This window comes from Polypterus senegalus, chromosome 10 (genome assembly GCF_016835505.1).
Source record: "Polypterus senegalus isolate Bchr_013 chromosome 10, ASM1683550v1, whole genome shotgun sequence".
NCBI lineage: Eukaryota > Metazoa > Chordata > Cladistia > Polypteriformes > Polypteridae > Polypterus > Polypterus senegalus.
Genome location: NC_053163.1, coordinates 3903075 through 3927888, shown reverse-complemented (window position 1 = coordinate 3927888; position 24814 = coordinate 3903075). Strand labels below are relative to the sequence as shown.

The window sequence follows — 24814 nt, the reverse complement described above, 5'->3', positions numbered from 1 at the left end:
GTCGCGGGAAAATTCTGACTCAAGGTTTGACAACATGTCTACCCTAACACTAACCCTAACCTCACGTGCTTTATAGTGATAGCCAAGAAATAAATTGAATCTCACGTTTTCATGCAGAAAGGGCATAAGAAAGTTTATAATTCAATGGCCGTGGTAGGGGGCCAATGCCCTACAACAGCAAACAAGATCAAAACGTTCACGAAATGTCCATGAAAAGCCTTCTGGTTACTTGTGTCGTGCAGTCCACATGCAAAGTCACCCGGCCTCTTACTCACAACATCCAAAACATGTACTTTCACTAAAACATTTTTAAATAATTCACTACTGGGAAGCACTTTCATGAACAAGGAAGGAACAGACGAGTGAACGTAGAGCGTGAGCTTCAGGGCAACCAATGAATAAAAAGGAGTCCTGAGTAATGAAAAATGGGGTTCAAGCAGTTCTTCACATCAAATGCTTGTCCGCGTGTGCATGCGCGTTACTTCCTTGTTCACGACGGTGCTTTCCATCACAACAACAGCAACAACAAATGATGTAGAAAGAAAAAAGAAAAAATATACACCTTCAAAGGAATGGCCTTCTGATCTTTCTTGGGTTTTTCAAACTACTTCAGGTTCTCTTTTTGTTTTTGTATCGGAGCCAGGATCTTCAGGATAGCAAGAGAAGTCACATGAGGAGCACTCGTGATAGGCTGAGCGGTCCACAATACGTGAACAGTCGAGAACATCTCATGGGACCCCTTCCAGTGATGACAGCGTCTGCACACAGCGTGACCTGTGACACTGACTGACAAACCAACATCTCCAATTTTGGACTCTACTGGGTGTACTTGAAATGGCCGTGAAGATGATCAGATGTTAGCTCTAGGGGCCTGTTCTTGAAAATCATCCCTGCCTTGCTCTACAGACAGTATATGTGAAACTGAGCTTCATGGTAGTTCATAAGATTAAAAAAAAAACTATTAAAAAACATTCTTTGCAAAGGCAAATTTTTGTGTAATGGAGGAGACCCGAACATTAGAATTGTTTTAGTGAGAGTAGACCATGCTGCTCAAGAAGCTAATCCATTCTATTCACCTCGATTCTCCAAAATATCATCAAGTCTCGATCTGAAGGTCCCTGAAGTCCTACTCTCCACCATACTACGTGCTCATTCATTTCATGTGTGCATTACTGTGTGCAGTTGTGGTCTGCAGGCTACAAAAAGGACATAGTAGCACTAGAGAACGTCCAGAGAACAGTGACAAGACTGAGTCCAGGGCTACAGGGGATGAGTTATGAGGAAGGATTAAAAGAGCTGAGCCTTTACAGAGATGAAGAGGAGACCTGACTGAAGTGTTTAAAATTATGAAGGGAATTAGTGCAGTGGATCGAGACGGTGACTTTAAAGTGAGTTCATTGAGGACACGGGGACACAGTTGGAAATTTATTAAGGGGACATCTCACAGAAACATTAGGAAGTTTTTCTTTACACAAAGAACGATAGACACTTGGAATAAGCGACGAGGTAGTGTGGTAGACAGCAAGACTTTAAGGACTTTCAAAACTCGACTTGATGTTTTTTTAGAAGAACTGAGTAAAGCACTGGGCAGACTTGGGCAGTGTGTTTGTTTTTCTGGTTTAGTACGGAAGTAACAAATATGTCTAGAAAAATATATCAGAGAAAATGTAGACCTTTGCTTATGAAATTGTATTGAAGTAAAAGTGAACACAGAAGTGCTCAAGTAGAAATATTCTCAAGACGTACTCCAGTACAGCAATGAAGCTTTTTTACTTTGTTACTCTGCGACACTACTGACCATAAATACTTAACTTTATGGTGGGTCAGTTTTTCTTCTTTGGTAGCCTCCATAGCAACTGTGGATGCAACTTCCATTTCTATGACCTCTTCCTTAATAAGGAACTTCTTGTCTTCCTCCTCCTCCTCTTCCTTAACCATCATGGGTTCCAGCTTCACACATTCATGAGAAACACCAGCACAGTCCACCGGAGTATCTTCTTGTTTAATTTGTACTGAAATGCACTCATGACGTCTCTGCTGATTTTCATCTTTGCCAGCATCAGCAGGGTCCCCTCTGGTCCCCCCACTCAGCTCTAGGATACCAAGGCTGAAATGAGCCATCCTATCTGCACCGTTGGGGTGGGGGGTCTTCTGTGAAAAGACAGCAGAAGAAGACTTTCAGGGGTGTATTTAGTTCAAAGACAATTTAAAAGAACAGTCAGTCACCTGTCAGAGGACCTCCGGGGTTAAAATCAGGTCCCTGTCTTCATCAAAAGGCCGTGTCACATTATGTGACTTTTCCCGCGACATTCAGTCATAGTCTTCATTTACATAATCTTAGCGTGTACTCCCATGAAGCCAGCCACCTAATGTCACATACTCAGTAACCCACCCTGGGCTCCATGTACATGACAGCCGACAAACAATGAAGCCTCATCCAGATGTACAAAAGCACAGAAGGCAGCAACGAGGAATAAGGAACATGGAGGACTTTGGACCACGCAAACAGAAGAGAAGCTCGTCTGGCTGATGTCTCGTGTTTTATGTAATGCAACCAACAGAGTGTAATAGCAGACTGCAGTACCTAGCTGCCCCAATATCACGAAACGCCCTCAAACGTTAGTCACATAACACCCATCACATTAGACTATGACTAGCATTAGGGTCCCATTATGCTACGGTTAAGATCAGGGTTGTAGGAGGGTTATCTGAGTCAAAGGGCGTTTTGTGATGGACATTGAGGGCATCACCTGATCTAATGTCATAGGTATTGCAAGCTGCAGCGAGACCCTTCTCAATGCAACAGAAGGGAATAAAGAAAAAAGGGCAGAGACTGTCGCTGGACTCGCCATACCCGTTAACCCCTTTCTACACCGCCAGTTCTGTAAGACAGCACACTACTGGTTGTCTGAAAAAAAGGGTAAACCGTGACAGGGCTGGAAAGTTGTCATGCAGTCACTAAGTGTGACATGTCTAGTGACATTCAGTTGTGTAAATTGAGATGGTCCAGCAACGAGATCAGCATCTGCAGTCAACAAGCTTGACAAACCGCACAACTACAAGTCGAAATCAGCTTTACAATACATTCAGAAAGTCGAATAAATTGTTTAATAAATTTGAAAACCTTTTGGAAATCATATTTTAACTTCATGGCTAACTGAGTGTAGATTGAGGTGCAAAAATGGCAGATGTATCCATTTAAAATGAAATCTATAATGCAATACAGTGAAGGGGTCTCATTACTTTCTCAGGCCACTATAATAAGAGCACACACAGGGCCGATTTCAAATGGTCTTTGGGGATGTTGCTGTTCCACAAAACAGACCATAAAAGATTTCTCAAAATGGACGGCAAGCATTTTAAATTCAAAAGGAACACCAAGGAGTCTCAAAAGTTGATGTATGTCTCTCCACAGGGAGAACCATAAAACTCTGGCAGGGGGCAGAGATGAGACCACAAGGAATCTTTATAAAATTGAAGGTTCATTAACAAGAAATAGAAAAGATAACAAAATGCTCAGCCAGCTCAAAAAGGAGACAAAAAAGCAAGGCCCAATGCAGAAACCAAAAATGACATCAATTTAATGAAATGAAATTAAAAACAAAACATCAACAAATCAAACAAAGCAATGATCAAAAATGAGAACTGCCCAAACGACCAAATCCTTACAATGAGCGGCAAGAAACTGCATTTCCCATCAGCCTTTAAGGGCAGGGGCGGGCCCTCAACGGTGATAGACAGGTGGCCCCGCCTCTTGTAGAGCCACCCGCAAAACACAAGAGACATCAGAGAACAGAGAAGCTAAGCACATAGAAACGAAAAGATCAACTGACAAATTGTACATATTTAGACAAATGTATACTAATAAACAACAAAATTATCATAACCAATAGTAATAAATGAATCAGAAACAAACAAAACAGATAGAAAACAATCCAGGGGAGGCACCAGGGCTAACGCAAAAGAGATGTGGATGGAAATCCCACCATCTGCACTGTGAATCAGGCATGATATTTGAACCCCTGCGTTTGGCTCCATCGATTGGCAGCACTACTGACTCCACCACTGTGCCACCCACAGTAGAAATAACAACAATAATTAACGGCAGACATTGAAGGTGGCATGGTGGTGCAGTGGTAGTGCTGCTGCCTCAGGTGATCCCTCAGTGAAATTTGCATGTTCTCCCGATGTGGATTTCCTCCCTCAGTCTCAAAGACAGGCAGGTTTGGTAAACTTGTGATGTTAAAGTGATGTGTGCATGTGTGTCACTTGACTGGGGTCCTGTCCAGGGTTTGTCCTTGCCTTGCACCCTATGCTTGCAGACTTTTAGGCTCCAGCTGCTTTTCTCTGGATGTGAGGGTTTAGAAAATGGGTGGATGGCTGTAGACATTTTAAAGGGGCATTGATAGAAGTGAGGCTCCCTGTCAGTATGATTTGCTCTCTTCAGCTCTGGTCCTCTTGACCATCCATCCATTTTCTAAACCCGCCTTATGCATTGCAGGGTCGCACTGGAGACCATTTACGGCAAGTTATTTGTGCCAATGCGGGTTTTCTTCCATTTCTTTCCAGCTCTAAGCTTGGTAAAGTTGTTATTTGGGGTGCCCCAAATCTCGTGCAGCATTAGTGACAAATTACACTCTGAATAAATTGGTGGTGTCGTTTACATGTAGAGGTGATGACGTCCGATTTGTACTCTTTTTATCCCCGTCCTTCGTGTTTTACGCTTCATCGGCACCCCGTGCTGCGCGCGTCTGCCTGCGTCGCGTCCTAAAAACCGTAAATGCGGCTGTCAATGGAGGAGAGGCGTAAACGCACCTTGGATTGGGCTCCTCTACTCGTTCATTCGCAAGGGACCCCTGCGGTCATTGGATCGGGAATGGTGACACTGCGGACCAGTTGGCTCGAGTGACCTCCCGTTTCCATTCACGGGGTGCGACTAACGTCCACCTCTAAGCGGAGTGTGTCAGGAGTCCCGACTTCTAATAACAGAGCACCGGTGTTGAAGAACCGAGAGGCGAGCACGAGTTCACGGACCTCCACTTGTTCTTCTTTATCAGGCCCTGCATGTACTTGATGATAACGCTGAGGGCACCAACAAGAATAACAATAGGAAGTGTTTTGATTCGTTTACGGCTTCATCCGGGTTACGGCTGATTTCAAGACATTTTTTTTTCTTTATGTTGTGTCAACCACCAGCAGGTGGCGATCTCACCAGCGGAGAAAAAGAGTGATGCAAATATGTTTTTTTTTTGTTTAAAAATCGACAATATCTATAATATAGATTAAAAGCCAATATTTCACCTTTAAACTGTACCTTATACACGTGACCATATTAGTGTTTATATCAGGTTACCCTCGGAGATCAGGCAGGGAGGGAAGAACGAAGTCCCGAGATAAGGTAGTGACATTCATTAATCACGGCGTCTGAGCCTGGCAGCGTGATGTTCATCCATCAGCACATGTAGCTCATACAAGAAAGAATTGCACTGGCACCCGGGCACACAATGAAGAAGACACAGCTCGTTACTGAAGCGCACCATAGAGGGATGGGGTGGGCTTTTCCTGTCACATATAGGGGTGATCAAGCTGTGCATGTGCAATGCGAGTCCTTCTTCAACAGGAAAGGAAAGACCCTAGAAACTAATTTTATACTGCATTTATCTATCTATCTATCTATCTATCTATCTATCTATCTATCTATCTATCTATCTATCTATCTATCTATCTATCTATCTATCTATTATATAGTGCCTTTCATATCTATCTATCTATCTATCTATCTATCTATCTATCTATCTATCTATCTATTATATAGTGCCTTTCACTTCTATCTATCTATCTATCTATCTATCTATTATATAGTGCCTTTCACATCTATCTATCTACACGAGCCTCTCCCCTTCATCTCAAGGTGGGGTTGTCAGGTGTTTGCATGTTTGTAGATGCTGTGGAGATACAGTATCTGTCAATGACATAGATACTCTTTTGGCGACTGCAGCCCATGGTTTGGGGAAGCTCGAGTCAATCGACATCTGGCACGACAGCAGCGGTCCCTGCCCTGATTAAAGTTGTCCACCTCCACAGCAGTCAACAGCTCCCATGGGGTGTGTTTACTTTTTCAAATAACTTTATGTGCTTTCCTTACACTTTTTTAAGAGTTGCTTTATTACTTCACAAGTTAATTTAACACTGGTGACTTTGCTGTGTAGGTTTACAATTAAAGGAATACTCTGCACAAAAAAAAAAAAAAATTACCAGTTACTCATGCAGTTTGTGGTAATGGCCAAGAAACACATTTAATCTCATGTTTCACACTCATTTTTATTTCATGCAATTACTTTATGTTGTTACTTTTATGCAACCTTCTAGACAGACAGCTTTTTTTAGCTGGTTTTAATTTCATTCACCTATTTCTTATATTTCATGACTTTTTTGGTTTCATTTTATTGAACCATTTTTTTTTTATAATTTTCAAAAACTCAAAAAGGACCTTTTTAGTTTTCATAGAATTACTTTACAATGTTAATTTCATGAAGCCAGGTTTTATGTTTCATACGCCCACTTTATGCAGTATTTAATGTTAATTTCATTGACCCTTTCGTGATGTTTCACTTTTCATGGTTATTCAATACGCTCACTTTTAGTGTTTATTTTACACGCCCACATTTTTCTATTTACGTCATACACTATTTTTTTACTCTAAAATTACATTTTCATTTCATTTAAGTTTTCATTTTCATGAAGTTTTCATTAACTTTACACACTGATTGTTAGTTTTATACACTTTTTATGCTGTTTCTTAAACTCATTTCTTGTTAATTATTTATATTTATTATAATAATAATTGGGTAGCACGGTGGCGCAGTGGTAGCGCTGCTGCCTCGCAGTAAGGAGACCCTTAAGGGTTCGCTTTCCGGGTCCTCCCTGAGTGGAGTTTCCATGTTCTACCCGTGTCTGCATGGGTTTCCTCCCACAGTCCAAACACATGCAGGTTAAGTGGATTGGCGATTCTAAATTGTCCCTAGTGTGTGCCCTGCGGTGGGCTGGCACCCCGCCCGGGGTTTGTTTCCTGCCTTGCGCCCTGTGTTGGCTGGGATTGGCTCCAGCAGACCCACGTGACCCTGTAGTTAGGATACAGCGGGTTGGATGGATTTTTGACAATTATTATTCTTATTAGTATTATTTACTTTCTTGTTTTAACATTTCTCCTTTTGCAGCTACTTTAGATGCCTTTTTATTTGCAGCAGCGATTGAATCTAGTCAGTTATATTAAAACTTTTCCAAAATATTTGATGCATGCCTGACGGAAGCAAATGTGACAAGGTACCCAATGTTAATTTTATTCGAAACCCCTGCATTTTAGCCAATTCACTTTTTTTGTCAGATCTTTAAATATTTAGAAAGTTTTTTTCAGAGGACGGTATTATTAGACTGCCAGACTCCATTTGAATTCTTCAGTTGATTTTCACTTTAACATTCCGTTAATCCGGACCGATAACATGGGGACGGTTCCCGAAAGAGTCAAAGGTTGTGCACGCCGCCGGTCTTGTGTTGCACATGCGCAGTGCCTGTCCTCTGGCCCGCCCACCTGTCTGTCCGCTTTTCGTGAGGTGCTGTGCGTCAGGTGGCCGTTCAGCTTTTGCAGAGGAAAAGAAAAGCGGGACTTGAAGTGAAATATGCTGGGGGCGCTGATGCCGTTGGCGAAAGTGCTGCTGTCTTCCGCATTAAGCTACAAACGGGCAGTCAAGGTGTCCCGTTGAAACTCCTCAACACGCTCAGGTACGCATGAGCTCGGAGACCCTCAGGCGGTCCTGGTGACCCACCACATATGTGAGTCCGAGCGAAGAGGGGGGCCGTTATGCAGCACTGGCCGGCAGGATGTACACAGGAGGCGAATGAAGGTAATTTGAGTAGAAGGAAGCGTACGAGATCGGGTTTAGGGGTTGCTGTAGAAAACCTCAGAAATCAAAGGGCAGTCAAAAGGATCTCCATGGACGTTTCATCCAGGATGAAGGATGTGCCTCTGTGCATTCACGACAGGGATTAAAATGGCAATGGAAGATCAGAAACAGAATGTGTCAGGTGTGTGTCTGAGCTGGAGGAACCACGTAAGTAGAGTAGGTGAGAAATGGGGGGAGACACCCTCCTCCTCCTCCGCCAGTCCCTGTAAATTACGTAGATTAAGTGGGGTAGTTAAATGTATGGATGTGAGAGGCAGACTTGCACAAAGAGACTTCAGGTTCAATATAAATGAAGTATTTAAGTTATGCAATCGATAATGTGAGTCACAACAGGACCCTCTACATTACTGGCATCTAAAGACCTGACCTCAGTTCAGGGGCATCTTAACGCACGGGCACACTGGGCAGCTGCCCAGGGGCCCCATGCTAATCAATGTATGTTTTTATATTTTTATTCCTGTGAGTGGTTGTGTAGGTAGGGGTCCGAGTGCACTGCTTTGCCCAGGGGCCTGTAATGCTGTTAAGATGACCCTGCGTCAGTTCCCAGTCCATTCGCTGTCCACATCCTCATTGGTCCCCTCCAGGTGCTCAGACATGCTAAAGCCATGTAGAGTGTGACCAGCAGGGTGCACTAGCTCTAGAAAAGGCCAAGGTTCAATAGTGACAATCGCAGCGTGGAAAAGATCTGCTTACGACACTATTGATATGTTTGCAAAAGAAGATATATTTTAATAATTAATAATAATAATAATAATAATAATTCTTTGCATTTATATAGCATTTTTCTCACTACTCAAATCACTCAGCAATTGCAGGTTAAGGGCCCAACAGAGCAGAGTCCCTATTGGCATTTATGGGATTCAAACAGGCAACCTTCCGATTGCCAGTGCAGATCCCTCGCCTCAGAGCCACCACTCCACCTAAAAATTATTTTTGTATTGCTGTTTTGCTCAGCGTTCCTAATAACGTGGATTCAAGAAGTATTCAGACCCCTTTCACTTTATACACACCTTTTTCTGCTGTAGCTTTAGTTCATTTACCATTGTTGCCCATCAGTCTACGCTCTGTAGCCCATAATGACATGTTTTTCAGAAAGGTTTGCAATTTTATTCAAATTATAAAACTGAAATCTCTTCTTCCTAAATGTATGCTGGCTCTTTGCTGTGTACTCTTCTTTTTGTGCTCAGATATCTTCTGTTTGCTTTAATTTTTCCTTGAGATGTTTCTAGAACTTGATTGGAGTCCACCTGTGTGCAGACTGAACTGACTGGGCATCGTTTAGAAAGACATGTGTGCCCGTGTATAGAAGGCCTCACAATTCACAATGCATGTCAGGAAAAGATCTAAGCCATGAAGTCCAGGGATCCCTCTGTAGGCTCCACAATCAAACTGTGGTGAGGCATTGGTTAGGGCAATGGGGATGAAGCCATTTCTGAGCCTTTGAATGTTCCCAGGAACACTGTGACTTTAGTTGCCTGGCCACCCAAACCAGGCAAGAAGGGCCTTTGTCAAGGAGATGACCAAGAACTCAATGGTCACCCTAACAGTGCTGCAGAAGTCCTACACTAAGAAGGAAGAACCTATCAGATGGATGTCCATCTCAGCAGCATGCCATCCATCAGAAGTTTATGTAGTTCATAAATAAACGACATTTGACAGGCCCTTTGGACTTTTCCAAAAGACATTAAAAGGACTTTGGACTGATGAGACAACTCTTTAGGTAGAACTCCAAACACGATGTCTGGCACAGACCAGGCAGGCTCCTGTCCTGCCCAATACTGCTCTTACAGTGAAGCATGACAGTGGCATCATCATGCCATTGTGGTGCAGGGAGATGGGTCAGAATTCAGGGAAGGATGAATGCAGCCTTGAAGAGAACCTCCTCCAGAGTGCACACCACCTCAGACTGGGGTGACGGTTCACTTTTCAGCATGACAATGACCTGAAAATGGTGGGGTTTCCCAGCCAATGCCCAGACTTAAACCTCATAAAGCATGTGTGGAGAGACCTAAAGATGGCAAAATACAGATGCACCCCACCCAATCTAACAGAGTTTGAGAGGGTCTGCCAGGAACAATGGGATAAACTTCCTTAATGCAGGTAGGGACTTACCTCAGAAGACTCAAATCTATAATGGCTGCCAGCGTGGTTTCTACAAAGCACTGAGTTACAGAGTCTGAATACCCCTAAGAAGAAGAGATTTCAGTTTTTGATTTTAATCAATTGCAGACCTTGCTGAAAACATATCGTCACATTATCATTATGGGTTATTGAGTGTAGATTGATGGGCAACAATGTCAAATTTTTCCCTATAAAATTGCATTTGCAACACAATAAACAGTGCAGAAAGGTAAGGGCTCTGGAAACTTCTGAATCCACCGTATGCATAAACCTGAACTGAACAAATTGTGATTAACTCTTCTAAACTAACCAACTCACGTAGTATTTGAAATGATTTATTTATTTTATGGCTTCATGCAGGCCCTCTTGAAGGTCAAGTGGCCACACCTGCCCCTGGCACCTTGGCATTGTGTGTTAAGACTGGGCAGAGAACTGTGGGCACTCGCTTCCTGAAAACAGAGCAGCATGTCGATGATGTGTCTGTTTACATCAAGCAAGAAGGTCCTCAGCTGGATTTTGCTGGAGATTTCGACAATTGTGGGAAGCAGGAATCCATCTCTAGTAAGGAGGAGTTCAGTATTAAACAAGAATTCTCTGAAGTGGAACTTTCTCCCACAGTTAAAATGCCGGTTCCTTCTGTGGGGTATGCAGATGAGGAGAAGTTTACTGACCCCGAAGTTAAAGGTGTCCATCTGAGGTGGGCTTTGCGAAGAAGTTCATCCTCATGTCAGGTGGCATGCAAATCGATTGATACCCCTCCATGAAAAAAGAAGAACCCCAATTGTCTCTGATATAACTTGAAACTGACAAAAGTCGTCACCGGCATCCATCATTGTTTATTCTGCATTTACAAAAATCCAACTTTGATTTGGAACTTTGATTCAACAGATTATTTCAAATAAAAAAAAGAAGAAAATGGCATGAACCAAAATGATGGGACCCCCTTACTTCATATTTTGTTGCACAGCCAATCACTTTTCTCCATTAGACTTCTGTGCATGTCCACAGGTCGTTTGATCCACTCGTCCTGAGCAAACTGCTCCAGCTGGGTCAGCTTTGAAAGGGTGTCTTCTCCAGACTGCATGTTTAGATCTTTTCATTGATATTCCATTGGATTTTAAATCAGGGCTCATAGATGGAATAGTCCTGATATTTAATTCTTAGCCATTCTCTGTGGTTTTCACTTTGTGTTTTGGCTCCTTCTCCTTTTGGAGACTCCATGACCTGCGACTGAGACAGAGCTTTCTGACACAGGGCAGGACATTTTGCTCCAGAAGTTCTTCATAGTCTTTGAGATTTCACTGTACACAGCACTGACTCAAGGCCCCCCAGCCAGATGCAGCCCCCAAAACATAACTGACCCTCCTCCATGTCTCATAGTAGGTATTGTGATCTTTTCTTTGAAAATTTAATTTTTTCGTCTGTGGACATAAAAACTGATGTGACCTGCCAAAAAGCTCCAGTTTTGTCTCATCTGTCCAAAGAACGTTCTTCCAGAAGTACTGTGGCTTGTCAATATGCATGTTAACAAATTCCAGTCTGGCTTTTTAATGTGGAGTCCTCCTGGGTTTTCTTCCAAGGAGCCCACTTTACCTCAAAATGCGACAGATGGTGTGATCAGACCCTGCTGGACTTGGAGTTCACCTTGTATCTCTTTGGAAGTTGTCCTTGGCTTTTTGCTTATCATTCTCACTATCCTGCTGTCCAGGCTGGGACCTCTTTTCCTCCAGGGAGGTTGGCTACAGTCCCCAAGACCTTAAACGTCTTAATATTTCCAACTGTTGTCACAGGAACATCAAGGTCTTTGCAGATGGTTTTCTAGCCTTTGCCATTAACGTGCTGGTCTATCGTTTTCTTTCTGACCTCCTCAGGTAACGCTCTCCTTTGCTTTCTCTAATCCTTGTTCAGTGTGGGACACACGATGACACCAAACAGCAGAGTGACGACTTTGCTCCATTTAAATTGGCTGATTGCACGAGTAGAGGCCTGTGATACAAATTCAAAACGCAGCAAGTTTAAAAAATCCCTCACATCCAGATTTTTAGGATCTTTTCTAGGGGTCCCAACAAATGTGTCCAGGCCATTTTAGAATAACTTTATAGAATAAGGAACACTTGATCTCTTTTCAAGCTTCCTTTGCTTTACTCAATGACATATCAAAGGCATATGCAGGTACACAGGGGACAATCGCTTCTCATTTATTAATTTCTCAGGAGACCTACAACAGGGGACCAACAAATCTGTTACCATTTTACATCTGAGGATTTCATATTTCTCAGCAACCTTCCAAAACATGACACGTTCGGTGTCACACACCATGGCTTTGAGCGGACATCAATGCAAATCATAGACGTTTCTTGTTATTTATTTTTTTTTTTTGGTAAAGAGCATATCAGCAAAGCAAATACAAAAGTGCACTTAACTTTGAAGTACTGTATCATCTGCACAGACAAACAAATAACACACACACATCGGCTGATAAATGAGCACCATCAAAGAAGAATTCCGCAGAGTCGCAGGTAGGACACACTGCAATAATAACTGATAATGGACTGGCTGATGGAACAAGCTGCCCACCTTAATCCGTTCTGCGAAGTCCCTCGCCTCTTAAACGCCTCTAAAGACTCCCCTCTCCTATGGACACCTATACCTCATATGCTTATTAATACGGCTTCAGTTTAGGGGTCTGTAATTAGAATAAGACATTAATGATGCACAAGTCTATAAATCAAATACTCAGTACAAATATCAATGTACCTTCTTATACATTTTTAAAACCATAGGGAGATGCTTCACCCATAATCTAATATATAAAGCAGAGTCGATGTGTGTATGTATGTATGTATATTTGTTTGTCCACCATACAAATCTGCACTGGGCGTCCAATCAGCACCAAACTGGGGATGGGGCTCCTTTGTGACCAGGAGAAGGTCATAGGGCATGTTTGTTTCGGAAAAATGTTCGTGGTGAACCGCAGGGCACCTTTTCACCGACACAGCGTTTGGCACATGTCCCCGTTTTAAGATGGCCGCACATTGCAACAGACGGTCACCATGGTGCCATAGTGGCAGCTTTGGTCTCTGTGCGTCGCTCTTTACTCATGTTTCTTAAAATGGCCAAGAGATGGCGGAAGTGTTCAAGTATGAGAAGGCCGACTGCTTTGATCGTGTGAAGAGGAACTGCCATATGGATGTAAAACGTGAACGACCCAGTGCGTGTAGATGGCTGACACACCAGCGTTTCCGCATATCACACTCCCACATGCACTGATAGTGCTGTATTTCATTCGCCAACGTCTGTTATATGGCAGCACATCCTCCCCCCACCATTTTCCCCAGACACAGCAGCGGTTGTATGTCACTTCTGTCTGTAGTTACCATCGCCAACGTCCGTTAGATGGCAGCACGATTTAACACAGACGCTCCTTACAAACAGACCACCCCTCCCCGCCATTTTTCCCACTACGGTTTCACTGCTACTCTTTCTCACTGGCTTTCCGTATTTGTGGTGCTATTTTTTCCATTTTCGACTCACAGTGCGATTTCAGTGTTTGTTCGTTTTCCGACGTATTGTAAACAACGTAAATTCATCTCACTGTGGTGCTTATTCCGTACGTAATGCCATGTAACACATTATAATTGTCCTGCTTTTCGCTAATATACCCATGCCACTGAAAAAAAGATGTAGAATTGGATGGTCCACTTCAGATGCCAACAGAAAGTCTATTTCAAGGGCGTCTGAAACGCCACAGCAGACAGAATCCAGAGTGGAGGAACTTACAATAAAAAGTCAATCAGAAAACTGTTTGTTCTATTTTTATGTTCTGTTTCTTTCATTTGGGAAATTCACCGGTTATAGATTCCCGGGCAACGGCGGGTACTCCTGCTAGTTATTATATACATGTTGAGGCCAAATATCTGGGGTCTCTCGTTTGAACAGGGTAACTTACCACTTAAAGAGTGGGCACTGTGAGTCTTCCATTGTAAATCCATACATGATCTGTAATTAATCTTTGCTTTTTTTTTCACATAATTACTGGACAATACAGGGTTCAGTGAAGGTGGACATCACTTGCAGTGACAACTGGAACAATGTTATGTATGCTGAACACTTAATGTCATGAGCTTTATCTTTTTTGGTAATATTAAAATTGCACAAATGGAATACAATGCTTCATTGAGAGTGTATGACATTTGAAATCGATATCGCCGGGGTACATTGTGCACAGTGCAATTATTTACCACACAAAGTTTACACGGATTTCACTGATTAACTCTTTTTATGAGTTTGTTCTTTCAGTGATATTCCTCCATGTCATTTCTCTTTCCTTAGCCACGGCTTCTACTGTGTTGTTCCTCTCTTGTCGGATGTGCTGATAATCATCACTTACTGTCACCACCACCTCTTAAACTGCTGCCGTGAAGGTTCTCTGTTTCTTAGACTTGTGCTCTCTGGTTGATCGGCTGTTCTGTGCTGGACTGGTAAGGGTTTGTACATTTTGCCATGAATGCATGTTAATCCGGATCTGGGATTGTGTGAGCCAATTGAAATCTGGTGTTCTGGAACAGGTGAATGTGCTGATGCGAAATCACGCTAAAGCAAACTGGACTTCATTCTGAGATCCGGGATTATCTAAACTCTCCAGGATTGTATGAGCCAAGTGACAGGTGAATACTTTGTTCTGAGATCCAGGATTATCTAAACTCTCTTGCTTTTTTTTTTTTTTTTAAAAAGAAAAAAAACAGTTCTATGCTAACATTTTACTCATTTCAGTACCGGAAGTAAAAGTTTACGTGTTGTGATACATGGCCGGCAGTTTATCCCGACCAATACCCCCGCGCCACTAGATGGAGTCCTCCCTGCGACATGGAGGTGCCCCAAATTCCAGCAGGACATCATGGACTATGGAGTTCGGCTTCACAGCCCTGCTGGATACCGTGGGGGCCACCAGGGGATGCTGCAGGGAGACATGAACATTGTTTCTGTTATAGCCCAGAAATACTTACAAGTCACGAGGATAAAAGAACTAAAGTACTTCCGGGCTGAAGAAAAGAAGAAGATTTCATCTGACACGGAAGTGCTATGAAATCACATGGACTGGGGGACAGAAGCACTTCTGGGTCAAGGAATATAAAAGGATTCTGGGAAACCTCAGCAGACTGAGCCAGAGTTGGGAGGAAGTGTGACAGAGCTGCTGGGTGGAGAGGAGGATTGGTCTATTGTATTATTGATTTATTATTGTTGTTATTGTGAGAATTATGGAGGAGGAGGTGCTTTGTGCACATTATTAGAAATATTAAATTCATTTCTTTATTTTATCTGGTGTCTGGACGTGTTGTCTGAGGGTTTCACGGGGCAACAGCGAGCCCTGCTGTCACAGCATAGACACTTCTAGCTCTGTGGTATAGCAGTGTGCTCAGGACTCTAGAGGAGGAGGTCAAGCATGCGTTTGCGCAAGAGGAGTGAGGTGGTCGGGGCCCTTTTGGGTTGCTGGGAGTTGGGATTTATCCATTATTTCCTTCAGTATTGTTTCAGTACGGTTGTGAGATGCAAAAACTGGTGTCAATAACAAATTCAAAAATTTAGTTCCGATTCAATGCTACCACAGATGTGAACTCCTTAGCATGTTTTTGAATGACACTTTGATTAAGCAATTTAGGCTGGTTTGAAATTTAAAGCCTTCCTGGCTTTTGACCAATTGCAGATAGATGAGATAGAGATAGAGAGACATTATTAATCCCCAAGGGGAAATTCACATACTCCAAAAGCAGCATACTGATGTCCAGAAAAAGGTAGAAAGATAAAGCCGCTCTTCTACTCTGCCATTTTCTCTCCCTCTGTACAAATGGTGCAAGTGCAAAAATAAGCGAGGCCTCTCAGAAGTTAACTTACAGTATCGGGCAGGTCAATGGCTGAGAGTTAATTGGTTAACAAGCTGACCAATTAAACTGAAGATCTGAAATGAGGGGTTAAATCAGAGGAAACAAAAATAATTGACAAAAAGCCGGTCAAGGAGTTTCCTAGTATCAAGGAATGAGGGAAATTTCAGAAGAAATGAAGAAAAAGGAGTTGATTACGAGGCGGATCTTAAGATGCCCCTAGCAGTCCGGTGCTACTGGCATCATCAGTGGAGTTTCCAAAGCCAGTGGCCCATGCCAGGCCCCATTCTTGCTACAAACCCGGGTTCTTGACCATATCCCCCTACACATTGTACACCGATGACGTAAAGAACAGCATCAATCATTGACAACAGAAAATCTAGATGGTACCCCAGGACTCACATATCCTCATGCAGATGTCTTCATTATTCATAACTTCTTTTAATTCCACAGATAGACAGTATAATGTGAGTGAGCGACTTTGCTGTCAACAACATGGCAGCGTCCATCAAGAAACGTTACATAAAAATGGCAGCGAGATGATGTCACAAAAATAACGATAGAAATGAATTACAAAAACGTACGTAAAACAAATCAGGACAATATCTAACAGGTTCCTGATGCTATGTCAAAGGAGAGTCACTTTCGCTCCTGAAAAACAGCTTTTGACTGAGATCCCTCACGACCATGAACTCATTTTTTTACCCTTCAAGGAAGTCTATCTGATTTATCATTATCTTTCCTGTTTAACATCACGGATTCCAAGCAACAATTCCAATCTCAATCTCAAAAATAAAAAACTGCCGGCACAGAATTTACTGCATGAACAGACCGGCACATCAGTCAGTCACAAAGTGCTCAAAATAAATGATATTTTTTGTCCACAGCATGAGTCAACATCAATTTAAGGAACAAAGAGTCTGCAGCCACTGTTGATCCTCAAGGTTAGAGTTAAGAAACCTCCGGTTGAAATAAATTCTGCCTGAGATCCATCTGGAGGTGCTCATCAAGAGATGAAGAACCAGGCTCTTTGGGGACATGCATGTCTGAAGATTGACAAAAGCTTTCAACTCTTTCTCTACACTTTCTGGCCATTTTTATCCTCTGGTTTGAATGGTGAGGAGTGTTACTTTAGGCCGTTTTCCCAGATCCCTTTTTCTTTCGAGAATGAATCTTCTGGTGGGCTTTACGCTTTGAAGCCGTCTCAAAGGCCTTCCCACATTCGGTACACTTGTAAGGTTTCTCTCCGGTGTGAATCCTCTGGTGAAACCTCAGGTTTGCAAACTGACTGAAGGCCTTCCCGCACTCGGTGCACTGGTACGGTTTTTCACCAGTGTGAGTCCTCTGGTGGCGTCGGAGGTCTATATTTTGGCTGAAGGCTTTTCCGCACAGAGGACACTGATACGGTTTTTCTCCGGTGTGAGTTCTCCGGTGGCGTTGGAGGTTGGCTTTCTGACTAAAAGACTTGTCGCAGTCATCACACTGGTACGGTTTTTCTTCTCGGTGAATTCTCTCGTGTTGTATGAGGTGGGAGTTCCGGCTGAAAGACTTTCCACATTCACGGCACTCGTACGTTTTTTCTCCAGAAGGAACTTTCTGGTAGACTCCATCATCATTTGTGTTCTCATCTCCAGGCCCGCAGTTCTGCTGAGGGGAGGAGGAAGATGGGATGCCCTCTTTATCGGCACAATCACCATGAACCTGCCCCTTAGCAGCAGAAGAAATTTCCATCTCTGAATCCTCCTCTTTAATGCTGAAATTCTCTTCCTTAACGAAGGCCAGTTGATGGCCTCCCTGCTCAGTCTTCACAATGCTGGAATCTCCAGACCTCAGCCCATTCCTTCTGCCCATTCCTTCAGAAGGCCCTGTGTGAAAAGATAACAGAAAAAGATGTTAAAGACACTGACGGGATTTATTATAATAATCAATCAGGCAGTTATTATTATTATTATTAATTTGGACTGGACATTAAATACGGCCATGTGTAAAAGTAAGTGCACCCCAAAAATATATATATATTTTTTTTCTTTGTAACGTGTGAACAGATTATCAAGATTTGATTTTCATTTAGACAGTATTTTAAGATAAAGCTAATATTGTAGCCCATTGTATAATTTAAATAAATAGAAATGCACATTTTGCATGTGGAAAAAGTAAGCCCATGGGGTTCACGTCCTGGATTTTCCCTGTGTGCAGTTTGCATGTTCTTCCTACGTCTGCATGGGTTGCCCTCAGGAGGTCTGGCATCCTCCCACTGTCCAAAGGCATGCAGGTTAGGTGGACTGGCGATGCTAAATTGGCTCTACTGTCTGTCTGTCTGTGATGGACTGGCTTCCTGTCCAGGGGCCTCATTTATAAAGCTTGCGTACGCACAAAAAAGAGGCTCAAAATGTGCGTATGGAACTTCCCATGCCAACCCTGGGATTTAGAACAGAAAACATGATGTGATAGCTTATGTGTATTTATGGCAACTCTGACCCAAGCATATGCAACATTTCGGGGAAACTGGGAAATGGCAACACCCTTGATCCAGTAGGGAAATGCGGCCAAAGCAGCTAAATGATGATTCACATGCATAATATCTCTATTATATTGTGTGGTGATGTGACAGACATATTAAAGCGCAAAAGTGTTGAACAGGGCCCAAGGACCATTTCTGCATATTTGCACTGAAGACTTTTTTTTTTTTGTTTTTTCATAAGTTAATATCAACTACCTTTATTGTCACTTCTCAGGGAAACTGGCCAACAGGTCAGGAATATCTCAGCCAAGCTTCACTTCGTCATGCCCACTGTGTTAGAAGCCATTAACTGACCGGTGACCAGTTTTCATATGGTGTGGGTGCACACACATAATACAGAATATGTTTTTTGTCAACATAAAAAGGCAATTTGCAGCCATGTCCGCTTCTGCTAACATAATCAAAGAACTTCACTGCACTCGTATTGCAGTTAAGGGCAACTAGTGAGAATGAAGCTGCTTTTGTTTACCACGAGCAATGATATTCCACTAAGGCACGAGTCATCTGTGCTGCCAGGATGAGACTGATCAACGTCGTCGTGTCTCCATGGCCTGCATCAACCGTTGGTTTGTTTATTCTGAGGCAAAGTAGCGTTGGCAGATGTAATGATGCATGGCATAGTTACTGGCTTGTTGGCTGAAACCTCAGTGTTTCTTATGGCTTGCGCTATTCATTGTATCAGCTACCATATCATTACATGTGCCAGGCGATAGTGGCTACCCACTCAGACACTGGCACAATACATCTCTCCTGGACCCCTAGAATGCAGTCGAAAGGCACTATAATGCCACACAAATTCATTTGTGCAATCCAGCCAGATGTTTTCAATACAGGCGGTGGGGTCTTGACGTGTCAGGAGGGAGCTGCTCTGCCAGCCAGTGCACCATCGTGACTGCACATGTATGAGGCTGATTAGCACTGAGGTGCATTCACAACGCGACTGTGATTTATAAAGGTAGGTGTACGTCAGGTTTTATAAATTAAGATTTTTTTAAGTGTTCGTATATTCCTGTTTTTTGCCAACCAAATCCATGCCAAATATTATAAATGAGGGCCCAGGCGTTGTTCTTGCCTTGAGACCCTTGCTTGCTGGGATTATGCTTCAGCATCCCTGTGCCCCTGCTCAGGTCAAGCAGGTTTAGTAAATGGATGGATAGAGGAAATAAATACAGAATATTAAAAAAGAAAAATGCTAAAAAAAAAAGAAAAACTATGAAAAAAAAATCATACATTTCAAAAACTAAACAATAAGAAGCTAAAAAAAAGGGTAGAAACCCTAACTAAAGGTGCCACAAGAAGTGGGAGTTCGGGATGATCCGAGTGCGATTGCAGATGGAGGTAAAAAACTGGCTCAGACACAGGAGGCAGAGTGTGAGGACCCTCATCAGAATTGGCCAAAGTTAAAAATGGTGTCCAGCAGGGGACAGTGCAAAGGCTGTGGCTATTTTATATATATATATATATATATATATATATATATATATATATATATATATACACAAGCTGGTTAAGTTTGTACCAAGATAGGTGGATGGGCATATAATGTAGAATCTGTTGAATCATCACAGAGGCACTTGGACAGCACACAGGCTTGGGCAAATTAGTGATAGATGTGATTTATACTGCCGAAAATGTAAAGAATTACACGAATAATGTGAACATGTGAGGTCGGAATACACAATTTGGGGGTTGTCTGAAAATGAAAAGTCCACCTTATGAGAAGGATTTAGGAGTCGTAGTGGACTCCACACTATCAACTGCCAGACAGAAGCCATTAAGAAGGCTAACAGAATGTCAGGTTATATAGCGCCTTGATGAGTGGGCTACAAGTCACTGGAGGTTCTGTTCAAGCTTTATAAAACTCTGGTGAGGCCTCATCTGGAGTCCTGTGTGCAGGTTTGGTCTGCAGGTTAAAAAAAAAAAAAGAACACTGGAAAAAAGTCCAGAGAAGATTCAATTATGAAGAAAGTTTAAAAGAGCTGAGCCTTTACAGAATAAAGAAAAGAAGATGAAGATGAGTCCTGACTAACATGTTTAAAATCATGAAGGAAATTAGTCCAGTGGGTTGAAATGGTTATTTTTAAAACGAGCGCATCAAGAACAGGGGTGCACAGTTGGAAATTTCTAAGGGTAAATTTCATACAAACATTAGGAAGTTTTTCTTTACACAGAGAAAAAGACATGTATGGAATAAGTGACCAAGCGGTGGGGTAGACAGTAGGACTTTAGGAACTTTCAAAACTCAACTTGACGTTTTTTTTTCCAGAAGAGTTAAGTGGATCGGACTGGGGAGCTTTGTTGGGTTGAATGGCCTGCTCTCGTCCAGATTGTTCTAATGTAAAATACGTGATCCAAATTTGGCAACACAAACGGTGACCCAAAAGTTCCCAAAACTAATCTACTAAAGCAGTGCTTCCAAAGTTCAATCCCAGGGACAATCCCAAGGTTACCTGTTTCTAGACCAATAAATTTCACAATCGAGGCATCACATTGTAATGGATCTTGTTCTTCCATGAGCTGGCCCACATTTTTTAATCTTTTTACTTGAAGAAATTCTTCAATATTTGCACTTTTATCATAACTTGAAATGTTTAAGTTTCCTTTGGCATCTCACCCTTTTCTGTAGGGCTTGTTCCCTTAATTTTATGTAAACGTTGAAGGGGAGCAAGAACCTCTGTGCCATATTGACAGAAGAATCTTTCTTAATGAGCAGACAAGTGAGAAGAGCAGAACTGAAGTAAAATCTTCCCATTGGCACGTCATTTGCACCTGCTTCAGTACTGTGGATTTCTAATCATCAGAATTGGGATACAATCAAAAGAGCAAACACTACAGAAAAGCGTCAACTAAAAAGAAAACAACCAAAGCAACCTCAGCATCTAAAGCTATGGCAAAGAAATATAAATATTCATGAATTGAAAATTAGAAAGTGTTGTGAGGTATACCAGCACTGAAGACGTACCGAAAAACCGCCATTTTCAAAACGCACTCCATCAGAGATGAATGTGATCAGAACTCCGAGGTGGAGCGCACACTTCAACCACTCTTCAAAACGCTAATTTTATTTTATTGAATTGTAAATTCCAAGCGGTAACACTTCAGTCCTAATTATGATGTGTGTGTGGGTCAAAGCAGCTGGGAGTATAGGGGATGCAGAAGCTGTCCGTTATTTGCTTCAGTATCATTCTGGTAGCAGTACAGACGTGTGAAAACTGGTCTCAGTACCAAACTCAAAATGTTTGTGTCAATACAACACTAAGGCCGGACAAGTAACTATCTAAATCAATTAAAAATAAGAATGATGCACTGGCATTGAAACTTGTGGGAATAAAACCCTGCAGCCACTGGGGGTCAACCAGAATTCAAAACCAGTACTCTAAATCAAAATAGCCAACTGAAAGTCAAAAAGCTAAAGACAGATTTGAAAGATCAGCAAAATTTACAAAGTTAACAGAGGAAAAAAAAGGAGGCACACAAAATTAGCTGAACCAGAAAAGCGGGGAAAACTAAAGTGTCGGCCATTTGCATGAGGCAAGCTGCATCAGGAGGCCCTGCCCCCTTGGGCTCAATGTACAAACTAATAGAAATATAAGCAGAATTAGCAAAATCTGCAATTACAAAGGAATTTAAAAAGATAAAGAAGGCACAAAGTAGCAAATGGAAGAACTAAGAAAACCACAAAATAATCAACTAAAACAAACTGAGACCAGGGACAGCGTCCTGATGGGATGGTGACAATTTTAAACTATTGAAACTCTCCTTATCTGACATATGTACTGGTGGAAGATGGACACCTACCTCTCTGTTCTGGGGGACATGTGACAAGCTCGGCTCTTCACTTTGCCGTTTTACTGTACTGCTAAAATCATTTCTCTTTATTCAGAATCATTACAGATCTATCAGTCGAGTTCCCTATGTGACTGTAAAGATCTACATTAACACTCAAGTGTGTCTGAATACCGTTAAAAGTTCTCACCTCGTCCTTCTCTCCGCCTGGACCGCTTTTCTCTCGTGTGAATTCTCATGTGGCAGTGGAGATTTGTTGCTTGGCTAAACCTCCTTCCACACTCTGTACATTGGTAAGGTTTTTCTCCGGTGTGAATCCTCTGGTGAACCCTCAGGTTTACGTAATGACCAAAAGCCTTTCCGCACTCTGAGCACTGGTACGGTTTTTCTCCAGTGTGAGTCCTTTGGTGGCGCCTGAGGTCTATATTTTGGCTGAAGGCCTTATCGCACTGAGAGCATTTGTACGGTTTTTCTCCCGTGTGAGTCCTCTGGTGCTGACGTAGATTAGCAGTCTGGCTAAACGTCTTCCCACATGCAGTACATCGGTACGGCTTTTCTCCCGTGTGGACTCGCTGGTGAAGCTTGAACTGTGACATGTGCACAAACAGTTTTCCACATTCATTACACTGATAGGCTTTTTCCCCCGTGTGGAGTCTTTGATGGTATCTAAGGTTTGCAGCTACACTGAAATTCTTTCCACAATCTGTACATTGAAACGGTTTTTCTCCGGTGTGAATCCTCATGTGCTGTATCAATTTGTCATTTCGAGTATATGACTTTGGGCACAAAGTGCAAGGGTACAGTTTTTCTCCCGTGTGAGATCCCTGGTGCCGTCTAAGATCTATGAATTGGCTGTAAGTCTTTCCACATACCTCACACCGGAATGGCTTTTCTCCAGTGTGAATTCTCTGGTGGGCTTTACATTTTGAATCGGTCTCAAAACACTTTCCACATTCACCACACTGGAAAGGCTTTTCTCCGGTGTGAATCCTTTGGTGAACCCTAAGATTCGCAAACTGGCTAAAGGCCTTTCCACACTCACTGCACTGGTACGGTTTTTCACCAGTGTGAATCCGCTGGTGGCGCCTTAGGTCTATATTTTGGCTGAAAGATTTTCCACACAGAAGACAATGATACGGTTTTTCTCCGGTGTGAGTTCTCCGGTGGCGCTGGAGGTTGGCTTTCTGGCTAAATGACTTGTCGCAGTCACCACACTGGTACGGTTTTTCTTCTCTGTGAATTCTCTCGTGTTGTATAAGGTAGGAGTTCCGCCCAAAAGACTTTCCACATTCACGGCATTCGTATATTTTTTCTCCTGGAGGAATTTTCTGATGGATACCGTTTTGGTCCATGCACAGTTTCTGTAGGAGTCCTTCTTTAGTATCATTCTCATCTCCAGGCCCACAGAGCTGTGGAGGCAGGAAGGAAGAGGAGGAGGAGGATGGGCCACCCAGAAAAGTCCAACCAAAATCAGCCATCCTTCCTTCTTTGGCACCTTCGGTAAAAAGTGGCCAATTAAAAATCGACGAAAGTTCCATTTCCGAAACCTCTTCTTTAATGCTGATGTCCTCCTGCTTGATGAGGACCAGTTGAGGGTCTCCCTGTTCAGTCTTCACAATGCTGGAGCCTGCAGCTCCCACCGCATTTAATCCGCACAACCTCAGGAGATCCAGGCCAAAGGAAGCGGATCCCTCAACACCTTGAGGAGGCCCTGTGTGAAAACGAAAGCAGAAAGAGATGTTATAATGACATCCACCATCATTTATGATGATGATAATCATTCAGTTATTACCAAGGCGTCCATCTGAGACATTAAACACAATGTTCTGCTTGTAAAGCTACTCTTTGTTATCATTTTTTGTATCGTTATTTATTTATTTATTTTTTAAACTATGTTAATTATGAAGTTACTCTTCGATCCAGCCATGCACTTTAGACAAGGCCAATAGGTTTTTCTTTTTGTCATTTAAGGAAAATTCCCAAGGAACAAGCTTTTCTTTATTTTTTTGGACACTGAGGGTCAGTTGCAGTGCACATTTAGCACAAAGTCTCCCTGAAATGATCTTTTTTTTTGTCTCGTCACTGTCTCAGTGCGCGTTTTAGCAGCAGATTACACCACACCGTGACTTAGGGCCGCTATTGTCCTTTCACGTGTGATCTTAAAGTTAAAAGCGTCTGATCATAGAGGATCTGAAGTCGTTAATATTTGTTGTTTAATGTTTATGATGTGAAACCAGGATTCTTCAGAGTAGCTTGTGAGTAACCCAGGGAGGATACCAATTAAATTACTTTCTACTTCACATTAAAGGGATTGAAGAAAATCTCAAATGGTGGCCTACAGAGTGGTCTGCACTTATATGGAGACAGAATCTGAGAGGTCCCCTGCTCCTTCTCGACCACTCAGGTCTGAGGATGACTGGCATGTGGAGATGTCACCTCTACGCAGTACCAAATCTCACTCCAGACCTGCCGACATGTAAAAAGTATTCATGGTACTTTTATTCATCCATTTTTCGCACAGGTAATACAAGCCTCGCATATTCCCC

At 42.5% G+C, this 24814-nt stretch overlaps 1 protein-coding gene across 4 annotated transcripts in view; it reads right to left on the bottom strand.

Moving 5' to 3' along the window:
- LOC120536545 (zinc finger protein 345-like) overlaps nucleotides 1–23979 on the bottom strand; it is a 28433-nt gene extending 4454 nt beyond the window's left edge. The window contains exons 1-2 of one of the 4 annotated variants that reach the window (XM_039764935.1): nucleotides 22459–23979; nucleotides 17152–17826 (exon numbers count right to left, since the gene is read on the bottom strand). In XM_039764935.1, the coding sequence (XP_039620869.1) occupies nucleotides 17152–17826; nucleotides 22459–23806 (2023 nt within the window). In that variant the 5' untranslated portion in view covers nucleotides 23807–23979. Of the gene's footprint in view, nucleotides 1–562; nucleotides 1096–1811; nucleotides 2152–4815; nucleotides 5110–17151; nucleotides 17827–22458 lie in introns of those variants that run through there. The other 3 variants (XM_039764931.1, XM_039764932.1, XM_039764934.1) reach the window with 3 other exon arrangements.
- Nucleotides 23980–24814: the final 835 nt, after the last annotated feature.